The sequence below is a fragment of the Rutilus rutilus genome, assembly GCF_951802725.1.
Source record: "Rutilus rutilus genome assembly, chromosome: 2".
Classification (NCBI taxonomy): domain Eukaryota; kingdom Metazoa; phylum Chordata; class Actinopteri; order Cypriniformes; family Leuciscidae; genus Rutilus; species Rutilus rutilus.
Genome location: NC_140210.1, coordinates 192,501 through 213,376, shown reverse-complemented (window position 1 = coordinate 213,376; position 20,876 = coordinate 192,501). Strand labels below are relative to the sequence as shown.

The following is a 20,876-nucleotide window of genomic DNA, read 5'->3' as shown; positions in this document are numbered from 1 at the left end:
AATGTCATACTTACCCTGTAACTACATGAAACAAGAGGGTAAGAAGCACCACTTTAATTTACAGCACGCAATGTCATACTTACCCTGTAACTACATGAAACAAGAGGGTAAGAAACACCACTTTAATTTACAGCCCGCAATGTCATACTTACCCTGTAACTACATGAAACAAGAGGGTAAGAAGCACCACTTTAATTTACAGCCCGCAATGTCATACTTACCCTGTAACTACATGAAACAAGAGGGTAAGAAACACCACTTTAATTTACAGCCCGCAATGTCATACTTACCCTGTAACTACATGAAACAAGAGGGTAAGAAGCACCACTTTAATTTACAGCACGCAATGTCATACTTACCCTGTAACTACATGAAACAAGAGGGTAAGAAACACCACTTTAATTTACAGCCCGCAATGTCATACTTACCCTGTAACTACATGAAACAAGAGGGTAAGAAACACCACTTTAATTTACAGCCCGCAATGTCATACTTACCCTGTAACTACATGAAACAAGAGGGTAAGAAACACCACTTTAATTTACAGCCCGCAATGTCATACTTACCCTGTAACTACATGAAACAAGAGGGTAAGAAACACCACTTTAATTTACAGCCCGCAATGCCATACTTACCCTGTAACTACATGGAACAAGAGGGTAAGAAACGCCACTTTAATTTACAGCCCGCAATGCCATACTTACCCTGTAACTACATGAAACAAGAGGGTAAGAAACGCCACTTTAATTTACAGCCCGCAATGCCATACTTACCCTGTAACTACATGAAACAAGAGGGTAAGAAACGCCACTTTAATTTACAGCCCGCAATGTCATACTTACCCTGTAACTACATGAAACAAGAGGGTAAGAAACACCACTTTAATTTACAGCCCGCAATGCCATACTTACCCTGTAACTACATGAAACAAGAGGGTAAGAAACGCCACTTTAATTTACAGCCCGCAATGCCATACTTACCCTGTAACTACATGAAACAAGAGGGTAAGAAACGCCACTTTAATTTACAGCCCGCAATGCCATACTTACCCTGTAACTACATGAAACAAGAGGGTAAGAAACACCACTTTAATTTACAGCCCGCAATGCCATACTTACCCTGTAACTACATGAAACAAGAGGGTAAGAAACGCCACTTTAATTTACAGCCCGCAATGCCATACTTACCCTGTAACTACATGAAACAAGAGGGTAAGAAACGCCACTTTAATTTACAGCCCGCAATGTCATACTTACCCTGTAACTACATGGAACAAGAGGGTAAGAAACGCCACTTTAATTTACAGCCCGCAATGCCATACTTACCCTGTAACTACATGAAACAAGAGGGTAAGAAACACCACTTTAATTTACAGCCCGCAATGCCATACTTACCCTGTAACTACATGAAACAAGAGGGTAAGAAACGCCACATTAATTTACAGCCCGCAATGTCAAACTTACCCTGTAACTACATGAAACAAGAGGGTAAGAAACGCCACTTTAATTTACAGCCCGCAATGTCAAACTTACCCTGTAACTACATGAAACAAGAGGGTAAGAAACACCACTTTAATTTACAGCCCGCAATGTCAAACTTACCCTGTAACTACATGAAACAAGAGGGTAAGAAACACCACTTTAATTTACAGCCCGCAATGTCATACTTACCCTGTAACTACATGAAACAAGAGGGTAAGAAACGCCACTTTAATTTACAGCCCGCAATGTCAAACTTACCCTGTAACTACATGAAACAAGAGGGTAAGAAACACCACTTTAATTTACAGCCCGCAATGTCAAACTTACCCTGTAACTACATGAAACAAGAGGGTAAGAAACGCCACATTAATTTACAGCCCGCAATGTCAAACTTACCCTGTAACTACATGAAACAAGAGGGTAAGAAACGCCACTTTAATTTACAGCCCGCAATGTCAAACTTACCCTGTAACTACATGAAACAAGAGGGTAAGAAACACCACTTTAATTTACAGCCCGCAATGTCATACTTACCCTGTAACTACATGACACAAGAGGGTAAGAAACACCACTTTAATTTACAGCCCGCAATGTCAAACTTACCCTGTAACTACATGAAACAAGAGGGTAAGAAACGCCACTTTAATTTACAGCACGCAATGTCATACTTACCCTGTAACTACATGAAACAAGAGGGTAAGAAACGCCACTTTAATTTACAGCCCGCAATGTCATACTTACCCCGTAACTACATGAAACAAGAGGGTAAGAAGCACCACTTTAATTTACAGCCCGCAATGTCAAACTTACCCCGTAACTACATGAAACAAGAGGGTAAGAAGCACCACTTTAATTTACAGCCCGCAATGTCATACTTACCCTGTAACTACATGAAACAAGAGGGTAAGAAACACCACTTTAATTTACAGCCCGCAATGTCATACTTACCCTGTAACTACATGAAACAAGAGGGTAAGAAACACCACTTTAATTTACAGCCCGCAATGCCATACTTACCCTGTAACTACATGAAACAAGAGGGTAAGAAACACCACTTTAATTTACAGCCCGCAATGTCATACTTACCCTGTAACTACATGAAACAAGAGGGTAAGAAACACCACTTTAATTTACAGCCCGCAATGTCATACTTACCCTGTAACTACATGAAACAAGAGGGTAAGAAACACCACTTTAATTTACAGCCCGCAATGTCATACTTACCCTGTAACTACATGAAACAAGAGGGTAAGAAACGCCACTTTAATTTACAGCCCGCAATGTCATACTTACCCTGTAACTACATGAAACAAGAGGGTAAGAAACACCACTTTAATTTACAGCCCGCAATGTCATACTTACCCTGTAACTACATGAAACAAGAGGGTAAGAAACACCACTTTAATTTACAGCCCGCAATGTCATACTTACCCTGTAACTACATGGAACAAGAGGGTAAGAAACGCCACTTTAATTTACAGCCCGCAATGTCATACTTACCCTGTAACTACATGAAACAAGAGGGTAAGAAACACCACTTTAATTTACAGCCCGCAATGTCATACTTACCCTGTAACTACATGAAACAAGAGGGTAAGAAACACCACTTTAATTTACAGCCCGCAATGCCATACTTACCCTGTAACTACATGAAACAAGAGGGTAAGAAACACCACTTTAATTTACAGCCCGCAATGTCATACTTACCCTGTAACTACATGAAACAAGAGGGTAAGAAACACCACTTTAATTTACAGCCCGCAATGTCATACTTACCCTGTAACTACATGAAACAAGAGGGTAAGAAACACCACTTTAATTTACAGCCCGCAATGTCATACTTACCCTGTAACTACATGAAACAAGAGGGTAAGAAACGCCACTTTAATTTACAGCCCGCAATGTCATACTTACCCTGTAACTACATGAAACAAGAGGGTAAGAAACACCACTTTAATTTACAGCCCGCAATGTCATACTTACCCTGTAACTACATGAAACAAGAGGGTAAGAAGCACCACTTTAATTTACAGCACGCAATGTCATACTTACCCTGTAACTACATGAAACAAGAGGGTAAGAAGCACCACTTTAATTTACAGCCCGCAATGTCATACTTACCCTGTAACTACATGAAACAAGAGGGTAAGAAACACCACTTTAATTTACAGCCCGCAATGTCATACTTACCCTGTAACTACATGAAACAAGAGGGTAAGAAACACCACTTTAATTTACAGCCCGCAATGTCATACTTACCCTGTAACTACATGAAACAAGAGGGTAAGAAACACCACTTTAATTTACAGCCCGCAATGTCATACTTACCCTGTAACTACATGAAATAAGAGGGTAAGAAGCACCACTTTAATTTACAGCCCGCAATGTCATACTTACCCTGTAACTACATGGAATACTTACAGTCTAAATAATTTGCCTAAATAATTTGTTATTTTCCTGGTTGTTACCCCTTTATTCCCAAAACTTTACATATTATTCCCCTATACTTACACGTACGCACTTTATAGGTACACTGTAATTACCGAAAGTTACACTGTACTTTCATTTTAATTACGCAGTACTTTCCGGGCTGTAATCTAAAGCGTTACCGTTTTTGTTATGTCAAGTTTTTCAGTGCCATTGACTCCCATTATTTGTCGGCGTTTTCCTTCAGTTTTCAGTCCATAATGGCGGCCGCGCCGTCACGTCATGGGGGCAACTGTTGCTATGGAGCGTTCTATTGAGTTTCGCCTCTTGGGCTTCTATACTCTTTGGTCCGGTGTCGAGCGCTGCGGTGTGACGCGTGACGTCACCGGCTGATGACCTCATCAGATGCTGACGTCACCGGCTGATGACCTCATCAGATGCTGCCAGTGACTCTCAGACTGACGGCTCTGTGTTCGCCTGCATTACTCCACTATTCTTTATCTTTATCGCTGTATCAAACTAAAAATTATTTTATCCCAATACTTGAGGAAATGGTTAATATAATTACATTGAAGATCATTTTTATGCAACTTTGTTTACATTTTGTATGTTTTCATATGTTTACTGTGTTCTGCCTAAGTGTGTGTATCAGCTGAATGCAGACTCACGTTATTATACATCATCAAATGACGTTTAGTAAAGACCTGACCAACACTTGACTCCTAACTCTCATTCTGTTCAGTGTTTTGCTCTGTTTCTGGAGCGTCACATTATTGCTACAGCGTTACGACTCTTACACACGATGTGGTGTGTGTGTTTGTTTGTGTCCGTGTAAGTGTGTGTCATGAGGCTCTTTGTTCATTGTTAAGACAATAATGACACTCTCAAACACTTCAGTTTAGAGATGGAAACATTACACACTCACTCACTCACTCACTCACTCACTCACTCACACACACACTCACTCACTCACTCACTCACACACTCACACACACACACACACACACACACACACCCACTCACTCACTCACACCCACTCACTCACACACACACACACTCACTCACTCACACTCTCTCACACACGCACTCAGACACACACGCCCACACACTCACTCACACACACAAATGCTCACACACTCACTCTCAGAGACACACGCACTCACACACAACTTTCAGTTTCAACTTTCATCAGTGTGTTCCCGTATCAGTGTGTTCCCGGATCAGTGTGTTCCCATATCAGTGTGTTCCCGTCAGTCGGCACAGACCCTCTGAATCTACTGCTAAAAAAAATAATTTATTAATGAGTCATTTTCACACATGAGGATGTTCCTGAGTGGCATGACAGTGAGCTAATTCAGTCTGTCCGCTGAGAGGCTGTGGACGCGCGAGATCCCCGTCCTTAAGTGTGTGTGTGTGTGTGTGTGTGTGTGTGTGTGTGTGTGTGTGTGTGTGTGTGTGTTCTCCAGTTTTCCCTGATGTGGAGAGAATGAGATGATTTTCTGCAAGTCAGTTCAACTTTGACCTTTCCAGGCCTTTGCTCTGCCAACAAAACATTTAAATGTCATCTTTACAAAACATTTCCTGTGGAAAAAAAAAAATAGGCCTACAAGACATTCAGACAGTCTGTGCTTCTATCCCTCACAGCCTCGTGTGTGTGTGTGTGTGTGTGTGTGTGTGTGTTACAGTTAACATCACACCTGCTCTGATGCTCTGTGAGATTACTGACAGACTGAAGGATATTTTTCCACTCACGTGTCAAGCTTGTGTCTGTCGACTGACACTATTAACTTGAATAGACTGACACTGAAGCTCCAGGCGTCACGAACCGCTCCACTCATCTGAGGGTCAGAGGTCACTGCAGGGTTAGTGGGAGGAGCTTGACCTCCAGATCCCCCTCTCTGGATCTTTAAGGTCCAGCCACACCCTAACCTGAGGTTAAGCCCCGCCCACTGACTGCAGTGAGCATCATGTGACTGATCATCACTGAGACTCTGGCGCCATCTGCTGGTGACTCACTGACTCTAATCATAGAAAACACATTTACTAACACCACCAACAAGCAGCAACTAGAGCATATAATAGCGTTTGTATATTATGTTGATATTAACATACTATTAGGATACTTTCACGTCCGCCGGATCCAGGCCGTATCCATATCTGATGAAGGACCTGCGCCTGGACACACACACACACACACTCCAGATCTGATGAAGGACCTGCGCCTGGACACACACACACACACACACACACACACACACACACACACACACACACACTCCAGATCTGATGAAGGACCTGCGCCTGGGCGCGACGACAACGATATACATATACGATACATATATCTTTGCAACAAAAACAGAAGAGACTGCCATCTTATTTCTGCCATCTGTAGCAAGAAAATCATTGCCTGTCCTTTAGAAAAATATGATGCATTTGCAGATTTGCTTTCACTGACTGTACTGTAGGTCGACTTCATCTAACGCTCTTGCCCCTGGTTTCACAGACAGGGCTTAAGACTAGTCCTAGACTAAAATGTAAGTCTGAGCTGTTTCCACTGAAATAAACTTGCACTGACTGATCTTAAAAATATATCAGTGCCTTTTTAGTTTTAAGATGCACATCGGTAATGTTTTTTTTCTAAGCATGTTTATAAAAATTACTTAAATGTCCTAATTGATCTATGGTCTAATCCTGGCTTAGTCTAAGCCCTGTCTGTGAAACCGGGCCATAATGTTCTTAAATCTTCCTGTTACGACTCGAGTCGAGTGTGCATTGAAAGCGCTTCAGACGATTCAGTGTGTGCAGGAACCGAACAGATCATTCAAACTGATTCGCGAACCGATTTAGACAGATCTGCCAGCTTGTTTGATGAAGTCTTTGAACAGAATCGACTCAAAAGAGTGATTCATTTGTGAATTGAGCATCGATCATGCCCAGAGATACAGCGCGCTTGGTATAAACTACGCATTTAACAACATGTGTAATAAAGTAACGAGAGGAACGTCGCTCAACATAACGAAGTAAAAGTACAGTTTTTTTATTAGAAATGTACACGAGTTAAAGTAAAAGTAGGCTACCCACATTTAAATCTACTCTTAAAAGTACAATATTACCAAAAAAACATTAAAGTAAATGTAGGCATACTTCGTTACCCACCTCTGCTATACACTGAGCTCGTAATGCGCATGTGCGCCATCAGCTTCTCACAGGCTCGCGTTTTTTAAGTTTGCGTTTAAAGAACTTAGAGTTTTCTGTTAGAACGGTGTGTGTTAGCGGCCATTCTTGCATTCGGTGTGAAAGCCTTTTTCCTTAAACTTCTCCTCCAGATCTGATTCCTGTCGGGTTTGATGATGTGAGTTGGCAAGAACTGAGTTTCTCTTTCAAAAGCAGTTTTCTTCACGATGAAAGAGTGTTTTGTCGAGTATCAAACAGATCATGTCAGTCTCAGAAACATGATTCATAAACGAACTTCTGTGAATGTTTAATTCTTCAGTAAAATGAAACTTCATCCGCTGCTGAACAGTCAGAAAAACAAGTGATTTTAGTGTTAATTTTGTAATGTTCATTTCTTGCCCAGTTTAAGGAGCAGCTCTCTCTCAGATCATTTCAGACTCTTACATATTAAAAAGTATAACATGTCCTTCTTAAGGCGCATGTTACAGTGAGGAAACTTCATTGGATGAATATTTTGTTTCATAAATTCGGAACCGCCTACTAGTATACTACTCGTACTACTTTTCCCACATGTTTTTATTGCAGAAATAGTAATAGAAATATGCAGTTCCTAATGTTTATTTGGCAGTTTCGTCGGCTGGTTGTTACCTGTGCGCAGACACCTGTGCGCGCGCGCGTCATATGACGCACCTGTGTTTGGGGTGGAGCGATGATGATGATGATGATGATGATGATGAGGCGGAGGAAGAGCAGAGCAGGGGAATCACAAGCCGGTCTCTGAGAGGAACACAACTACAAGTTAAAGCGGCTTTTGGGATAAAATGCGGGTTTGATCCGTGACTCTGATCGCATTAACACTCGCGCTGGTTTCGGTTCGCGTTTACTGGAGTTTCATCTGAACATCATGATGATCGTATCTCTGCTGCTGCTGAGTGCCCTGAGCTCAGGTGAGACACACACACACACACACACACACACACACACACACACACACACACACACACACACACACACACACACACACACACCTACCTACCTACCTGCTTATTTATAATGCAGAATAATGCAGTGATATTGTGAAGGTTGGTCAGAGGAACAGGTAACTGTGTTTCACCTGTTGAGCGCGTCCGTTTCGGTCACGTGATCACTGGTTGTTGACATCGATCCCATTAAAATGCACAAACATTGAAAGAATGACGGGATGTAGATTTTAAAACTACTTAAAGCACTCAAGAAGAAGAAAGTATGGCATTTAGTGAAAATAAAAATGAAAACATAAATAAATAAACAAGTATATTTATCGAAGTTTTCAGGAATATTTAGCTGAGTATTTCTCTTTACTGACACTGAAACTCAATTTGTTTGAAACCAGTGAAGAATTTCCTGCTCTTTGTGTCATTTCCAGTTTTACAGGTTAGGCAGCTTCTGTGTTTCTGTTTATCTCTCTCTCTCTCTCTCTCTCTCTCTCTCTCTCGCTCTGTCTGTCTCTCTCTCTCTCTCTCTCTCTCTCTCTCTCTCTCTCTCTCTCTCTCTCTCTCTCTCTCTCTCTCTCTCTCTCTCTCTCGCTCTGTCTGTCTCTCTCTCTCTCTCTCTACACTCAATTCAGTTCAATTAAATTAAAATCAATAAAGCTTTATCGGCATGACAAAAATACATTTGTATTGCCAAAGCATCAAAACAGTATAGAAAATGATTTTGAACATTTAGTACAGAAAATAATAATAATAATAATAATTCAATTAAATAAAAATAATAAATAAAAATAAGAGTTTGTTTTGTGTGTGTGTGTGTGTGTGTGTGTGTGTGTGTGTGTGTGTGTGTCTGCGGTTGTGTGGTCTCTATTTAGGGCCAAATAACATTCTAGTTTACTCTGTTTTCCTGTTGTTTCAGTCCAGTAGGTCAGGTAATGCTCTCGCTGAGCTTTTATAATGTGGTTGGGCCGGATTGTGTGGATGAGGGTGTCAGTGTCCTGAGGCTGGTTAGTGTTAGTGGTGTTAGTCTGTGTGTGGAGCCTCAGGACCAGCTGAATGAGCGGGCTCTTCTCAGGGTTCATTTCATGGTTCATGGTTCATGGCTTTATAATGATAAGAGTTGGGGTCACTCATCTTTAGATGTTTCCAAAATTTGATGGCTCGTTTCTCAACATGTATTAGTAGAGGGTATTGGCTCTATATTGGATATTGGTATCCACTCTCTGTCTCTCTCTCTCTCTCACACACTCTTACACACACACACACTTTCTTTTTAAAAGAAATTAATATCTGAATGTGTCTCATATTAGATGAAGTCCTCCTGTTTATCACTGACGCTGCTGTGACTCGATCTGTGCCGTATAAAGCAGACGTTCTCTTCCTCTCTTCAGGGATCGTGTGTATCCAGGTCACTCTCTCTGCGTTGGAGAAGCGCACGACTCTCTTTGCTTCGGTCACTTTACTCTGTGATTACTCCACCTCCGCGCCGGCTCAGAATGTGTTGGTCACCTGGAAGTTCAAGTCCTTCTGCAGAGACCCTGTTCTGGACTATTACTCCACAGGTAATCCATCATTCCTCTCTCTGTGACCTCAGTGCGGGAGACGCTCCTGTACGCTCGATGCTTCACTGTCGTGAGCGTGAATGAGTGGATCAGTGTGTGCAGATCTGAGCCGAGTAGAAGCAGTCAAACATGTTCTGGAGTGAATGTTCCAAATCAGATCAGCAGAACCCGTCCAGCGCTGTCTAACCTGTGTGTGTGTGTGTGTGTGTGTGTGTGTGTGTGTGTGTTCTGCAGGGTACCAGTCTGCCCTTCAGATGGGTCAAGATCCTGCCAACGACTGCGTGGACTCTCAGCGCACCATCCGAACCGTGGCTCAGAAACTGGGCTCCGGCGAGGCGGTGCTGGGCTCCGAGTACAGAGACCGCAAAGTCTACATTCAGAACAGTGAGTTGATGAAGATACGAGAAACGTGTAAGGAGATTTACAGTCAAAGACCCAGAACCAGATACGATGAATAAAGACCCGGAGTCTGAAGAAAAGTTGAACTGAAGATAGTTCGCAGTTTCATCAGCAGAAGTTCAGCTTCAAGACTCGCGGAGTTCGTAGGCCGCCCCGTTTACAGTTACAGAGATCAGTGTGTGTGTGTATACCCTTCACCACACACACACACACACACACACACACACACAGCAGTTATACCCTTCACCACACACACACACACACACACACACACACACACAGCAGTTATACCCTTCACCAGGGTCTAAGCTACGTCCTTCAGGTTGAATGGTTCTGATTGGCTAAGAAATAGATAAACATATACAGATAGACTGAAGCATATCTCCATGGACTAGGCGACTGACACTCGGACCCTGAAGTGAGGCACGTCATGACCTTCCAGGTCGCAGATTTGGGTTGCTGAGCGCCAACATGTCCAGAACAACAACTCAGTCAATCTCCTATAACACACACACACACTCACACACACACACATGGCTTCTTCAAGGTTGGATTTGGTCAGGCTCTAACTATAAACAGGAGAGTCGTCTCAAAACATCAAGATAATACGTTCTTTCTCTCACGGAGAGGACACTTTAATCTAACGCAGTAAAGTAAAGCTTTAGCTACGAAATGGTCCCTTAAACTATAGACATCAATGACCCCTGTGACCGCAGCTGTCAGGCTACCCCAGAAGAACAGATGTGTATATTGACACATGTTGAAGAAGTCCATATGTCATCTCTGGAAGCCGGACTAAATGAGCGAGCACTGTCACTGCATTCCTGGCATTAGAGCCGGGCCCTCAGTCTCCTCTCCGTCATTCATACAGACATTAGAGAATACATGAGAAGAGCATTTCAGTGATCACACTGGGAACTTCTAGAACTAAGTGAAATCTCACAAGCCTAGAGGAGCCATTCAACTCGTGATATTTAGAAGGAAAAATATTGCTTAATACCTTGATTATAATCCCTCATTAGATATACACTGAAGCAGCAGTGGAGTCCAGAATCACCCCTCAAGTCAAGTCACTTTTATTTATACAGCACTTTTTACAGTACAGAGTGTTTCAAAGCAGCTTTACAGAGATAACAGGAAAATAATGCAACAAAGTTTGTTTCTAGAAGAAAATAGCGTCACAGTCCAGTGATGCTTCCTTTCTGTTGTAAAAAAGTTACTAATTTAGTTCATTTATATAGATATAGGCGCTTTGGAGAAAGCAATTCAGTTCTCATATAATGGTGTCAATGCAGGAGATCAATAATATTGTTGAATATTAAATTAAATGTTAAATTAAATGTCCCCAACTAAGCAAGCCAAGCCAATGGCAACAAAGGTGAAAAAAGGCGACAAACCAAAACTCCATCAGTGACAGAATGGAGAAAACCAGACTCAGTCTCAGTTCTCCTCTGGCCAACGAGCGAACAGTGTGTGATAGTGATTCAGGCATTACAGGTCAGAGGTCAGATTGGATCAGAACATTCAGAATATTATCCAGTTCCATCTCAAGTTCAACAAATTTATATTTTCTTTCACTACTGACCGTTATCAGTTTGTAGCAGTAAACAAAGAGATGTCTCATCGATCATAAGTTCAGTATGGCGTACCACAAGGCTCAGTGCTAGGACCGCTGCTGTTCACGCTGTACATGACACACACACACACACACACACACACACACACACACACTCTGTACATGCTACCCTTGGGAGATATCATTAGGAAGCTACTTTAAAGGGACCGGACTAATCAGTTTGTTGTTTTTCCCTAATGGTTATCGTAATCCAGATATTTTCTCTGTGTTTGTGTTGATCAGAGGCGGATCTGGTCATCAATGAGGTGATGTGGTGGGATAACGGGATGTATTTTTGCTCTGTGGATGCGCCTGGAGACACGATCGGAGATTCAGACAAAGAGATGAAGCTGATCGTGTACCGTAAGTCCCGATTACTAACACAAGAGTTAAACACAGGAGAAGAAAAAGCCTTACAGTCTCATTATAAGCAACATATTAAAAACCTTTGAAATTCATTCAAAACAGCAGCAAACTGATACTGTATTTCAGCATATGAGTAACAGTGATGAATGAATCATCATTTGGCAGATGCTTTTATCCAAAGCGGCTTAAAGGAGTAGTTCACTTCAGAATTAAAATGTCCTGATAATTTCTGAATAATAAATGTCCACTCAGAGCCGATCAGGCCTATACACACACACTACGCAAGTTGCGTAGAGCCAGGCAAATTACTCACTATATGGAGAAACATCCTGGAATGTTCCTCAACCTCAATTTCTTTTCAACTGAAGAGAGAAAGTCATGAATATCTTGGATGACGTTGGGGTGAGTAAATTATCAGGAGTGAAGTGAAGTGAACTACTCCTTTAAATTGCATTGAAGGTCTAGATTTGATCAGTTGATGCGTTGACTGAGAATCGAATCCTTGAGCTTGTGTTACGAGAGACATGATCTGCAGTGTGAAGACGTGTGTGTTGTTAGACTGGCTGATGCTGATCCTCCTGCTGTGTGTGTGTTGTTAGACTGGCTGACGGTGCTCTTCATCGTGATTGGAGTGCTGATGCTCGTCCTCCTGCTGTGTGTGTGTTGCTGTCAGTGCTGTCCACAGAAGTGCTGCTGTTACGTACGCTGCCCGTGCTGCCCTCAGACCTGCTGCTGCCCCGAGAAGGGTTAGTACACACACACACACACACACACACACACACACACACACACACACACACACCTGCCTCAGACTCACACACACTCCTAATGCCGTGTTTGTGTTCCTGTGTTCAGCTGTGATGCAGCACCGGCTGATGAAGGAGGCACAGAAGGCCATGACGCCGTGGCTGAACGGACAGCCGCTCTACGCTCCCATGAGCAACCACAGCTCCAGCTACCAGATGAACCCCATGCTGTACGCAGGTCAGTCCCAGTCCATCCTCACGGAGTCGGGGTCAGTCCCAGTCCATCCTCACGGAGTCGGGGTCAGTCCCGGTCAGGTGCTCGCAGAGTCGGGGTCAGTCCCGGTCAGGTGCTCGCGGAGTCGGGGTCAGTCCGGGTCAGGTGCTCGCGGAGTCGGGGTCAGTCACAGGCAGGTGCTCACGGAGTCGGGGTCAGTCCCGGTCAGGTGCTCGCAGAGTCGGGGTCAGTCGCGGTCAGGTGCTCGCGGAGTCAGGGTCAGTCGCGGTCAAGTGCTCGCGGAGTCGGGGTCAGTCCCGGTCAGGTGCTCGCGGATTCGGGATCAGTCGCAGTCAGGTGCTCACGGAGTCGGGGTCAGTCCCGGTCAGGTGCTCGCGGAGTCGGGGTCAGTCGCGGTCAGGTGCTCGCGGAGTCGGGGTCAGTCGCGGTCAGGTGCTCGCGGAGTCGGGGTCAGTCCCGGTCAAGTGCTCGCGGAGTCGGGGTCAGTCGCGGTCAGGTGCTCGCGGATTCAGGATCAGTCGCAGTCAGGTGCTCACGGAGTCAGGGTCAGTCCCGGTCAAGTGCTCACGGAGTCGGGGTCAGTCGCAGTCAGGTGCTCGCGGATTCGGGATCAGTCGCAGTCAGGTGCTCACAGAGTCGGGGTCAGTCCCGGTCAAGTGCTTGCGGAGTCGGGGTCAGTCCCGGTCAGGTGCTCGCGGAGTCGGGGTCAGTCCCAGTCAGGTGCTCGCGGAGTCTGGGTCAGTCGCAGTCAGGTGCTCGCGGATTCGGGGTCAGTCCCGGTCAAGTGCTCGCGGAGTCGGGGTCAGTCGCAGTCAGGTGCTCACGGAGTCGGGGTCAGTCCCGGTCAAGTGCTCACGGAGTCGGGGTCAGTCGCAGTTAGGTGCTCGCGGATTCGGGGTCAGTCGCAGTCAGGTGCTTGCGGAGTCGGGGTCAGTCCCAGTCAGGTGCTCGCGGAGTCGGGGTCAGTCCCAGTCAGGTGCTCGCGGAGTCGGGGTCAGTCGCAGTCAGGTGCTCGCGGAGTCGGGGTCAGTCGCAGTCAGGTGCTCGCGGAGTCGGGGTCAGTCGCAGTCAGGTGCTCGCGGAGTCGGGGTCAGTCCCAGTCAGGTGCTCGCGGAGTCGGGGTCAGTCGCAGTCAGGTGCTCACGGAGTCGGGGTCAGTCCCGGGTCAAGTGCTCACAGAGTCGGGGTCAGTCGCAGTCAGGTGCTCGCGGATTCGGGGTCAGTCGCAGTCAGGTGCTCACGGAGTCGGGGTCAGTCCCGGGTCAAGTGCTCACAGAGTCGGGGTCAGTCCCAGTCAGGTGCTCGCGGAGTCGGGGTCAGTCGCAGTCAGGTGCTCGCGGAGTCGGGGTCAGTCCCAGTCAGGTGCTCGCGGAGTCGGGGTCAGTCCCAGTCAGGTGCTCGTTATTCATCATTCAGAGGCGTTAGAAACTGTGCATCAAATATGATGCAGTAGGCTTTATAAGGGCATTGTATTCAGTGTGTGTTTTATTATTTAATATATTTTCAAAAGCTCATTTAAGCTAATTTGCAGCTTCTTTTCATATTTTGCTTCTATGCATTCAGACATGTTTTTTTAATGTGACATAAGGGCTGCTGTGTATTTGTGTTCTGAGTCTCTCTGTTTTCCCACTTCAGGGTCACAGAAGGGTCACATGACGCCGGTTCCGCTGCCGCCTCCGCATCTGCAGATGCCGGGTCACATGCCGGGTCACATGCCTCCTCCCAGCATGCACGGCAATGGCAGCGTTCACGGGAACAACCAGGTGCTGGAGTACCTGGAGAGTCAGGTGCGCGGCATGGATATGAACAGCCCTCTACAGCCCCAGCTCATGCCCCCCCCTCCCCAACACGTCCCGCAGCGGGTGCCCTTCTCCGCCGGGCCTCCCAGCATGCTCTCTGGCCTGGATGACGGCCCCGCATCACGCAGGCTCCTGCCCGGATCACGAGGAGCCAGGTCACACTCCAGCGGCTCGTCTGCGTACGGCGTCCCACCGCGCGATGAGCGCCGCTACCCTCGCCCGCTAATCCCACGCAGCTACAGCCAGGAGGATGTGCTGGACAGCCGGAGCCGGTCTGGAGGATCCCGCCCTCGCTCCCGATCCCGGGACGATCTGCTGGCCGCGGAGCGCAGAGGCCCGGCCCGCCGTGATGATTACTCTCCTCCGCCCCGCCGCGGCTCCTGGAGCTCCGCTAATGAGGAAGCTAGCAGACGCGGAGGAACACGAGGAGCTCGCGGATCCGGATGGTCCGATCATCCTCCCACCTACAGCGAGTACGAGCCCGGGAAGAAGCCGAACAAGCGGCCGGAGCGCTTCTCTGTAAGAGTCTGAACTACTGATCGGCTCACGCGTTCACTAACACCAATTTCTTCTTTAAAACTGTCATTCTCCTGCCGTCACAACTAGGGCTGGGATAATAAATTGATGCATCATGAATCGAGAAATGATTCCGGATCGATTCTGAGATTTTTTTCGAATGCATCACAATTCTCTCTCGAATCGATTCTGAGCTTAGTTTTCTAACAGCAGATGGAACTGCATGCTTTAGAAACAGCCGTTCTCTGCTTGCTTCCGCTTGAACCTTCTATAAAATAATCATTCATGAAGTTAGAAAAGGTTGAAGCGAATTAAAAGGGTGTTTGCAGTGAGCTGTTTACATTAATCTTGCAACATAAAAACATTCTGAGGTGCAAGACAAGTACATTCTCAGACTCAGCCGAACGCACGAGCGCTCTTCTTCGTGAGCATGTAAGTGTGCAGTTAAAAACTAGCCTATAGCGCCATCTGCTGTTAAAAACTAAGCTCAGCATCGATTCGAATCGAATGGCGATGCATTTGGAAAATATTGGAATCGATCCACGAATCGCGATGCATCGATTTATTGTCCCAGTGCTAGTCACAACATTAAACGGTGTGTCGATTCAAACGTCTGCAATCGCAATCACATCAAACATTGGAGATAAGATTAATAAGATTAATTCTCTCTCGTTTAAATCTGAAATGGGACCTATTATGCAGAATTCACTTTTACATGGTGTTAGAAGATAAATGTGTGTGTGGACAGTGTCCCAAAATGAGTCATTTGTGTTTTCCATACATGTTGACATCAGTGTAACAGGCCCCGCCCATGACTGCTGCCCTATTAGCATAGCTCCTCCCCTGAGTGAGCGTACACACTCATGTTTATTTCATTTGGCAGCGAGCAGCAGCTCATTTGCATTTAAAGACACACACACACACACACACACACACACACACGAAAACAGCGTGCAATTGCTTCCACCCAAAAAGGGGCATGATTTAATAACTGATCTCTGGTGCATTTTCAGCTGAAACTTCAGAGAGATTCTGAAGTCACTTAAGACTTATATTACACTGTGTAAAAGGGTTATAATAGGTCCTCTTCACTGTGTGTACAGACGCTCAGATGTTGTTCTTTCACTGAAGATCATTATCTTCTCAGAACATGATCATCAGGTTTAGCTCATGGAGCTCCAGTGCAAATACTGCAGTCCTGTTCATTTACCAGCTTAACCGATGGGTTTTAGGTGAACTCGTTTCTGTATTCTGCTCTGTGACGTTGGGTTCGGACTCGTCTGCACCTTCACATCCTCACAGATCCGGATCATCGTCTGGCGTTCAGTGGTGGTTGTTGATCTTGTGTTAATCTTCGCTCTCCTCTTCCTCTGCAGGATAAGAGCTCTCTCAGCGGCACCAGCATCGTCATCTGAACACCAGCATCTGAAGCTTCTGTGCTCATGAACACAGAACTAAGAAAAGTGCTTTTACTGAACTTATTTGAAGGATGTGGTACTTTGAAGATAGATCATGGATTTTTTTGTTTTATATTTTTGTGCAGAGCAATTTATACACTTGAATGTGAATATGAATGAATATCCTCTTCTAGTGAATGTGTATGACGTGACGTTTCTTGGGTTTGAGGATTTATCTGTGTAAATATCACATCTTTTGTGTCAATATATTTATTAATATATTGAAGTTTTTTAAGCATCCACTGCATTTACAGCACAGAGATATAATGCAATATAACACAAGAATTGTGTATGAGACTTTGAAATGCTCATTATTATGTCTGTAATAAGTTATTCATTGTGATTTGTAATTGCAACTCTCTGGCCCAGGAATAACTTATTCAGAAGTGTGTATTTATGTTTTATTGAGCATGCTCAGGTCAAGCGGTTCTTTAGCCTTTTGTAAATAATGTTTTTATGGAACTTGTTACTGCATCTAAAGTTCAAAATCAGAATGATTTTTCAGTCTTGCCTTTATATCAACTTCATCTGAATATGTGAATCGCCTCTGTAATGATTAAAGACTTGTACATGTTCTGTTGTTCATATATGAAGGACTGTCTATTAATGTTTTGTTTCTTTACGTCATGCATCTTATGTGGACAGAATTCTTCCTTTTCCACTTGCATAAATAAATCTGCGAAAACAGCAGCATATGCCGACATGTTTGAGTACATCTGTGTTTCTCAGGCTAATATTAGCAATCACAGTCTCATCACAACAAATCCCTTCATGTTTCATCTTTGAACAGCAACAATATTTGTCTCACATTGCCAAAGTAAGAATGTTTGCAAGGCAGTTTCACAAAGCAAACTAAAAGCTAGAAGTTAGCAATACAATATTTAAATGTTACATGTATTGTTTTAGTACTACATCTGTTCCCAGCGTGTACTGCGTGTGTGTGCGGCGCCTGCGCAGTGCGCACCAGAGACGCGTCGCGGGGCTGATGGCGTCATGTGACGCAGCGTCGGTTTGCCACGTCGGTCTGTAACTGCGCGAGGAACTTCTGCAACTTTGTGTTTTGCATTTTAAGGCCGTTAATACAAAGCAGCGACTGCAACAACACACGCGAAACACAATATCCACATTGTCTGTCAGAAACTTTACACTGTATCATTATTTCAGAGAGAGAGAGAAGCAAATGTGGTTGTTACAGAGTTTAGGTGACTGATGTCTGCGCTCATGATTGGTGTGCGGTAAGTGCTGCTTTAATTATTCATTAATGTTAATGTTAATGTTGTTAATCATGCATTCAGTCAACATTTACAGTAAGGAACATTAGCTCAATATATAGTTCAGTTAGGGTTATAGTTCAGTTACCAGCTGCAGACCAATGATTCTGTTTATTTCCTGTTTGAGTTTAAAGTGTGTGTGTGTGTGTGTGTGTGTGTGTGTGTGTGTGTGTGTTAGTTCATGTGTTATTTAGTTAGTTGATATTGTTAGTCTGTCGGTGACTTTGGTTCTGCCGATTGTCTGGTTGTAAGTGTAGTTGATGAGTTAGTATGGTTATGAGTGTAGTTGATGAGTTAATCTTGTAAGTGTAGGCTAGTTGAAGAGTTAGTCTGGTTGTAATGCTAAAGTTTAGTCATTAGTCTGGTTAAGTGTAGTTGATGAGTTAGTCTGGTTGTAAATGTAGTTGAAGAGTTAGTCTGGTTGTAAGGTAGTTGATGAGTTAGTCTGGTTGTAAATGTAGTTGAAGAGTTAGTCTGGTTGTAAGGTAGTTGATGAGTTAGTCTGGTTGTAATGCTAAAGTTTAGTCATTAGTCTAGTTAAGTGTAGTTGATGAGTTAGTCTGGTTGTAAGTGTAGTTGATGAGTTAATCTTGTAAGTGTAGGCCTAGTTGATGAGTTAGTCTGGTTGTAATGCTAGTTTAGTCATTAGTATGGTTGTAAGTGTAGTTGATGAGTTAGTCTGGTTATGAGTATAGTTGATGAGTTAGTCTGGTTGTAATGCTGAAGTTTAGTCATTAGTCTGGTTAAGTGTAGTTGATGAGTTAGTCTGGTTGTAAGTGTAGTTGATGAGTTAGTCTGGTTGTAAATGTAGTTGAAGAGTTAGTCTGGTTGTTAGTGCTGGGCGGTATGTATGACCAAAAATCCACATCACGGTATTTTTCTAAATTATACCGGTATCACGGTATATCACCTATTTCTTTTTTTCCAAGCATGACTGGGTGTAAAACACATTTTTCACTGAGTGAGAGAGGAAATACTGCAGTAGATTGACTTAGAATGCCCTATTTTACTGTCATGAGTGAATATTGTTGAAAAAAAATCCACACTAGTATTATTACAGGTTTGCAAGGCTGTTTATAAAGAGGTGCCAGCAGGAGGCGCTGTAGGAGCGGCAGAAATAGCGGTTTCCCCGGTAACGGCTGTACACAAAGCAGCAACGCTCATAAACGCTGCTTTATCAGGAAAGATAAAGAAAGATTCAATCGTAATAACAAAGAAACTTTTCTAAAGACCGTCAGTTCACTTCAGATACATTCATATAAAAACACAAAGCGCCGCGTTTTGATTTTGAAACGTGCAGTTCTCATGGTTATTCAACGATGTCAATGCCAACCACAAATAGATTTTCCAAAAGGCTGTGTTGATATTGTGAACCAATGTATGGGAAACACTGTAATATAATTTGACAGCTATCAATTATAGTTTAACCTCTCCATCTTCAAAGTCACGCTTACACGTGCATCACTACAGTGCAACAGAGAAAAAGGACCCTCTCAAACAGTGTCGCGCCGCCTTCCGATCATTATTAAAGCGACATACATCGGTATTGCGGTATTTTAAAAATTCATATCATAACAAAAATGAACACCGGTATTCGGTATGAACCGGTACACCGCCCAGCACTACTGGTTGTATATGTAGTTGATGAGTTAGTCTGGTTAAGTGTAGTTGATGAGTTAGTCTGGTTGTAAGTGTAGTTGATGAGTTAGTCTGGTTGTAATGCTAAAGTTTAGTCATTAGTCTAGTTAAGTGTAGTTGATGAGTTAGTCTGGTTGTAAGTGTAGTTGATGAGTTAGTCTGGTTGTAATGCTAAAGTTTAGTCATTAGTCTGGTTAAGTGTAGTTGATGAGTTAGTCTGGTTGTAAGTGTAGTTGAGTTAGTCTGGTTGTAATGCTAGTTTAGTCATTAGTCTGGTTGTAAATGTAGTTGATGAGTTAGTCTGGTTGTAATGCTAAAGTTTAGTCATTAGTCTGGTTGTAAGGTAGTTGATGAGTTAGTCTGGTTGTAATGCTAAAGTTTAGTCATTAGTCTAGTTAAGTGTAGTTGATGAGTTAGTCTGGTTGTAAGTGTAGTTGATGAGTTAGTCTGGTTGTAATGCTAGTTTAGTCATTAGTCTGGTTGTAAATGTAGTTGATGAGTTAGTCTGGTTGTAATGCTAAAGTTTAGTCATTAGTCTGGTTAAGTGTAGTTGATGAGTTAGTCTGGTTGTAAGTGTAGTTGAGTTAGTCTGGTTGTAAGTGTAGTTGATGAGTTAGTCTGGTTGTAATGCTAGTTTAGTCATTAGTCTGTTTGTAAGTGTAGTTGATGAGTTAGTCTGGTTGTAATGCTAAAGTTTAGTCATTAGTCTGGTTAAGTGTAGTTGATGAGTTAGTCTGGTTGTAAGTGTAGTTGAGTTAGTCTGGTTGTAAGTGTAGTTGATGAGTTAGTCTGGTTGTAATGCTAGTTTAGTCATTAGTCTGGTTGTAAGTGTAGTTGATGAGTTAGTCTGGTTGTAATGCTAGTTTAGTCATTAGTCTGGTTGTAAGTGTAGTTGATGAGTTAGTCTGGTTGTAATGCTAGTTTAGTCATTAGTCTGGTTGTAAGTGTAGTTGATGAGTTAGTCTGGTTGTAATGCTAGTTTAGTCATTAGTCTGGTTAAGTGTAGTTGATGAGTTAGTCTGGTTGTAAGTGTAGTTGAGTTAGTCTGGTTGTAAGTGTAGTTGATGAGTTAGTCTGGTTGTAATGCTAGTTTAGTCATTAGTCTGGTTGTAAGTGTAGTTGATGAGTTAGTCTGGTTGTAATGCTAGTTTAGTCATTAGTCTGGTTGTAAGTGAAGTTGATGAGTTAGTCTGGTTGTAATGCTAGTTTAGTCAATAGT

The 20,876-nt window shown here is 43.6% G+C and overlaps 2 protein-coding genes across 2 annotated transcripts in view; both read left to right on the top strand.

Moving 5' to 3' along the window:
• Window positions 1-7,752: 7,752 nt before the first annotated feature.
• Window positions 7,753-17,675, top strand: ildr1a (immunoglobulin-like domain containing receptor 1a). The gene is made up of 8 exons (XM_084401922.1): window positions 7,753-8,029; window positions 9,445-9,615; window positions 9,850-9,999; window positions 11,873-11,992; window positions 12,595-12,741; window positions 12,851-12,979; window positions 14,612-15,294; window positions 16,668-17,675. Exons 1-8 carry the CDS (start codon window positions 7,987-7,989, stop codon window positions 16,704-16,706), a joined length of 1,482 nt encoding a protein of 493 aa, XP_084258048.1. The 5' UTR covers window positions 7,753-7,986; the 3' UTR covers window positions 16,707-17,675.
• tmem39a (transmembrane protein 39A) overlaps window positions 17,639-20,876 on the top strand; it is a 21,535-nt gene continuing 18,297 nt past the window's right edge. Inside the window, exon 1 of the mRNA XM_084401923.1 lies at window positions 17,639-17,983. The gene's annotated coding sequence lies outside the window, so the exon portion shown is untranslated. The remainder of the gene's footprint in view (window positions 17,984-20,876) is intronic.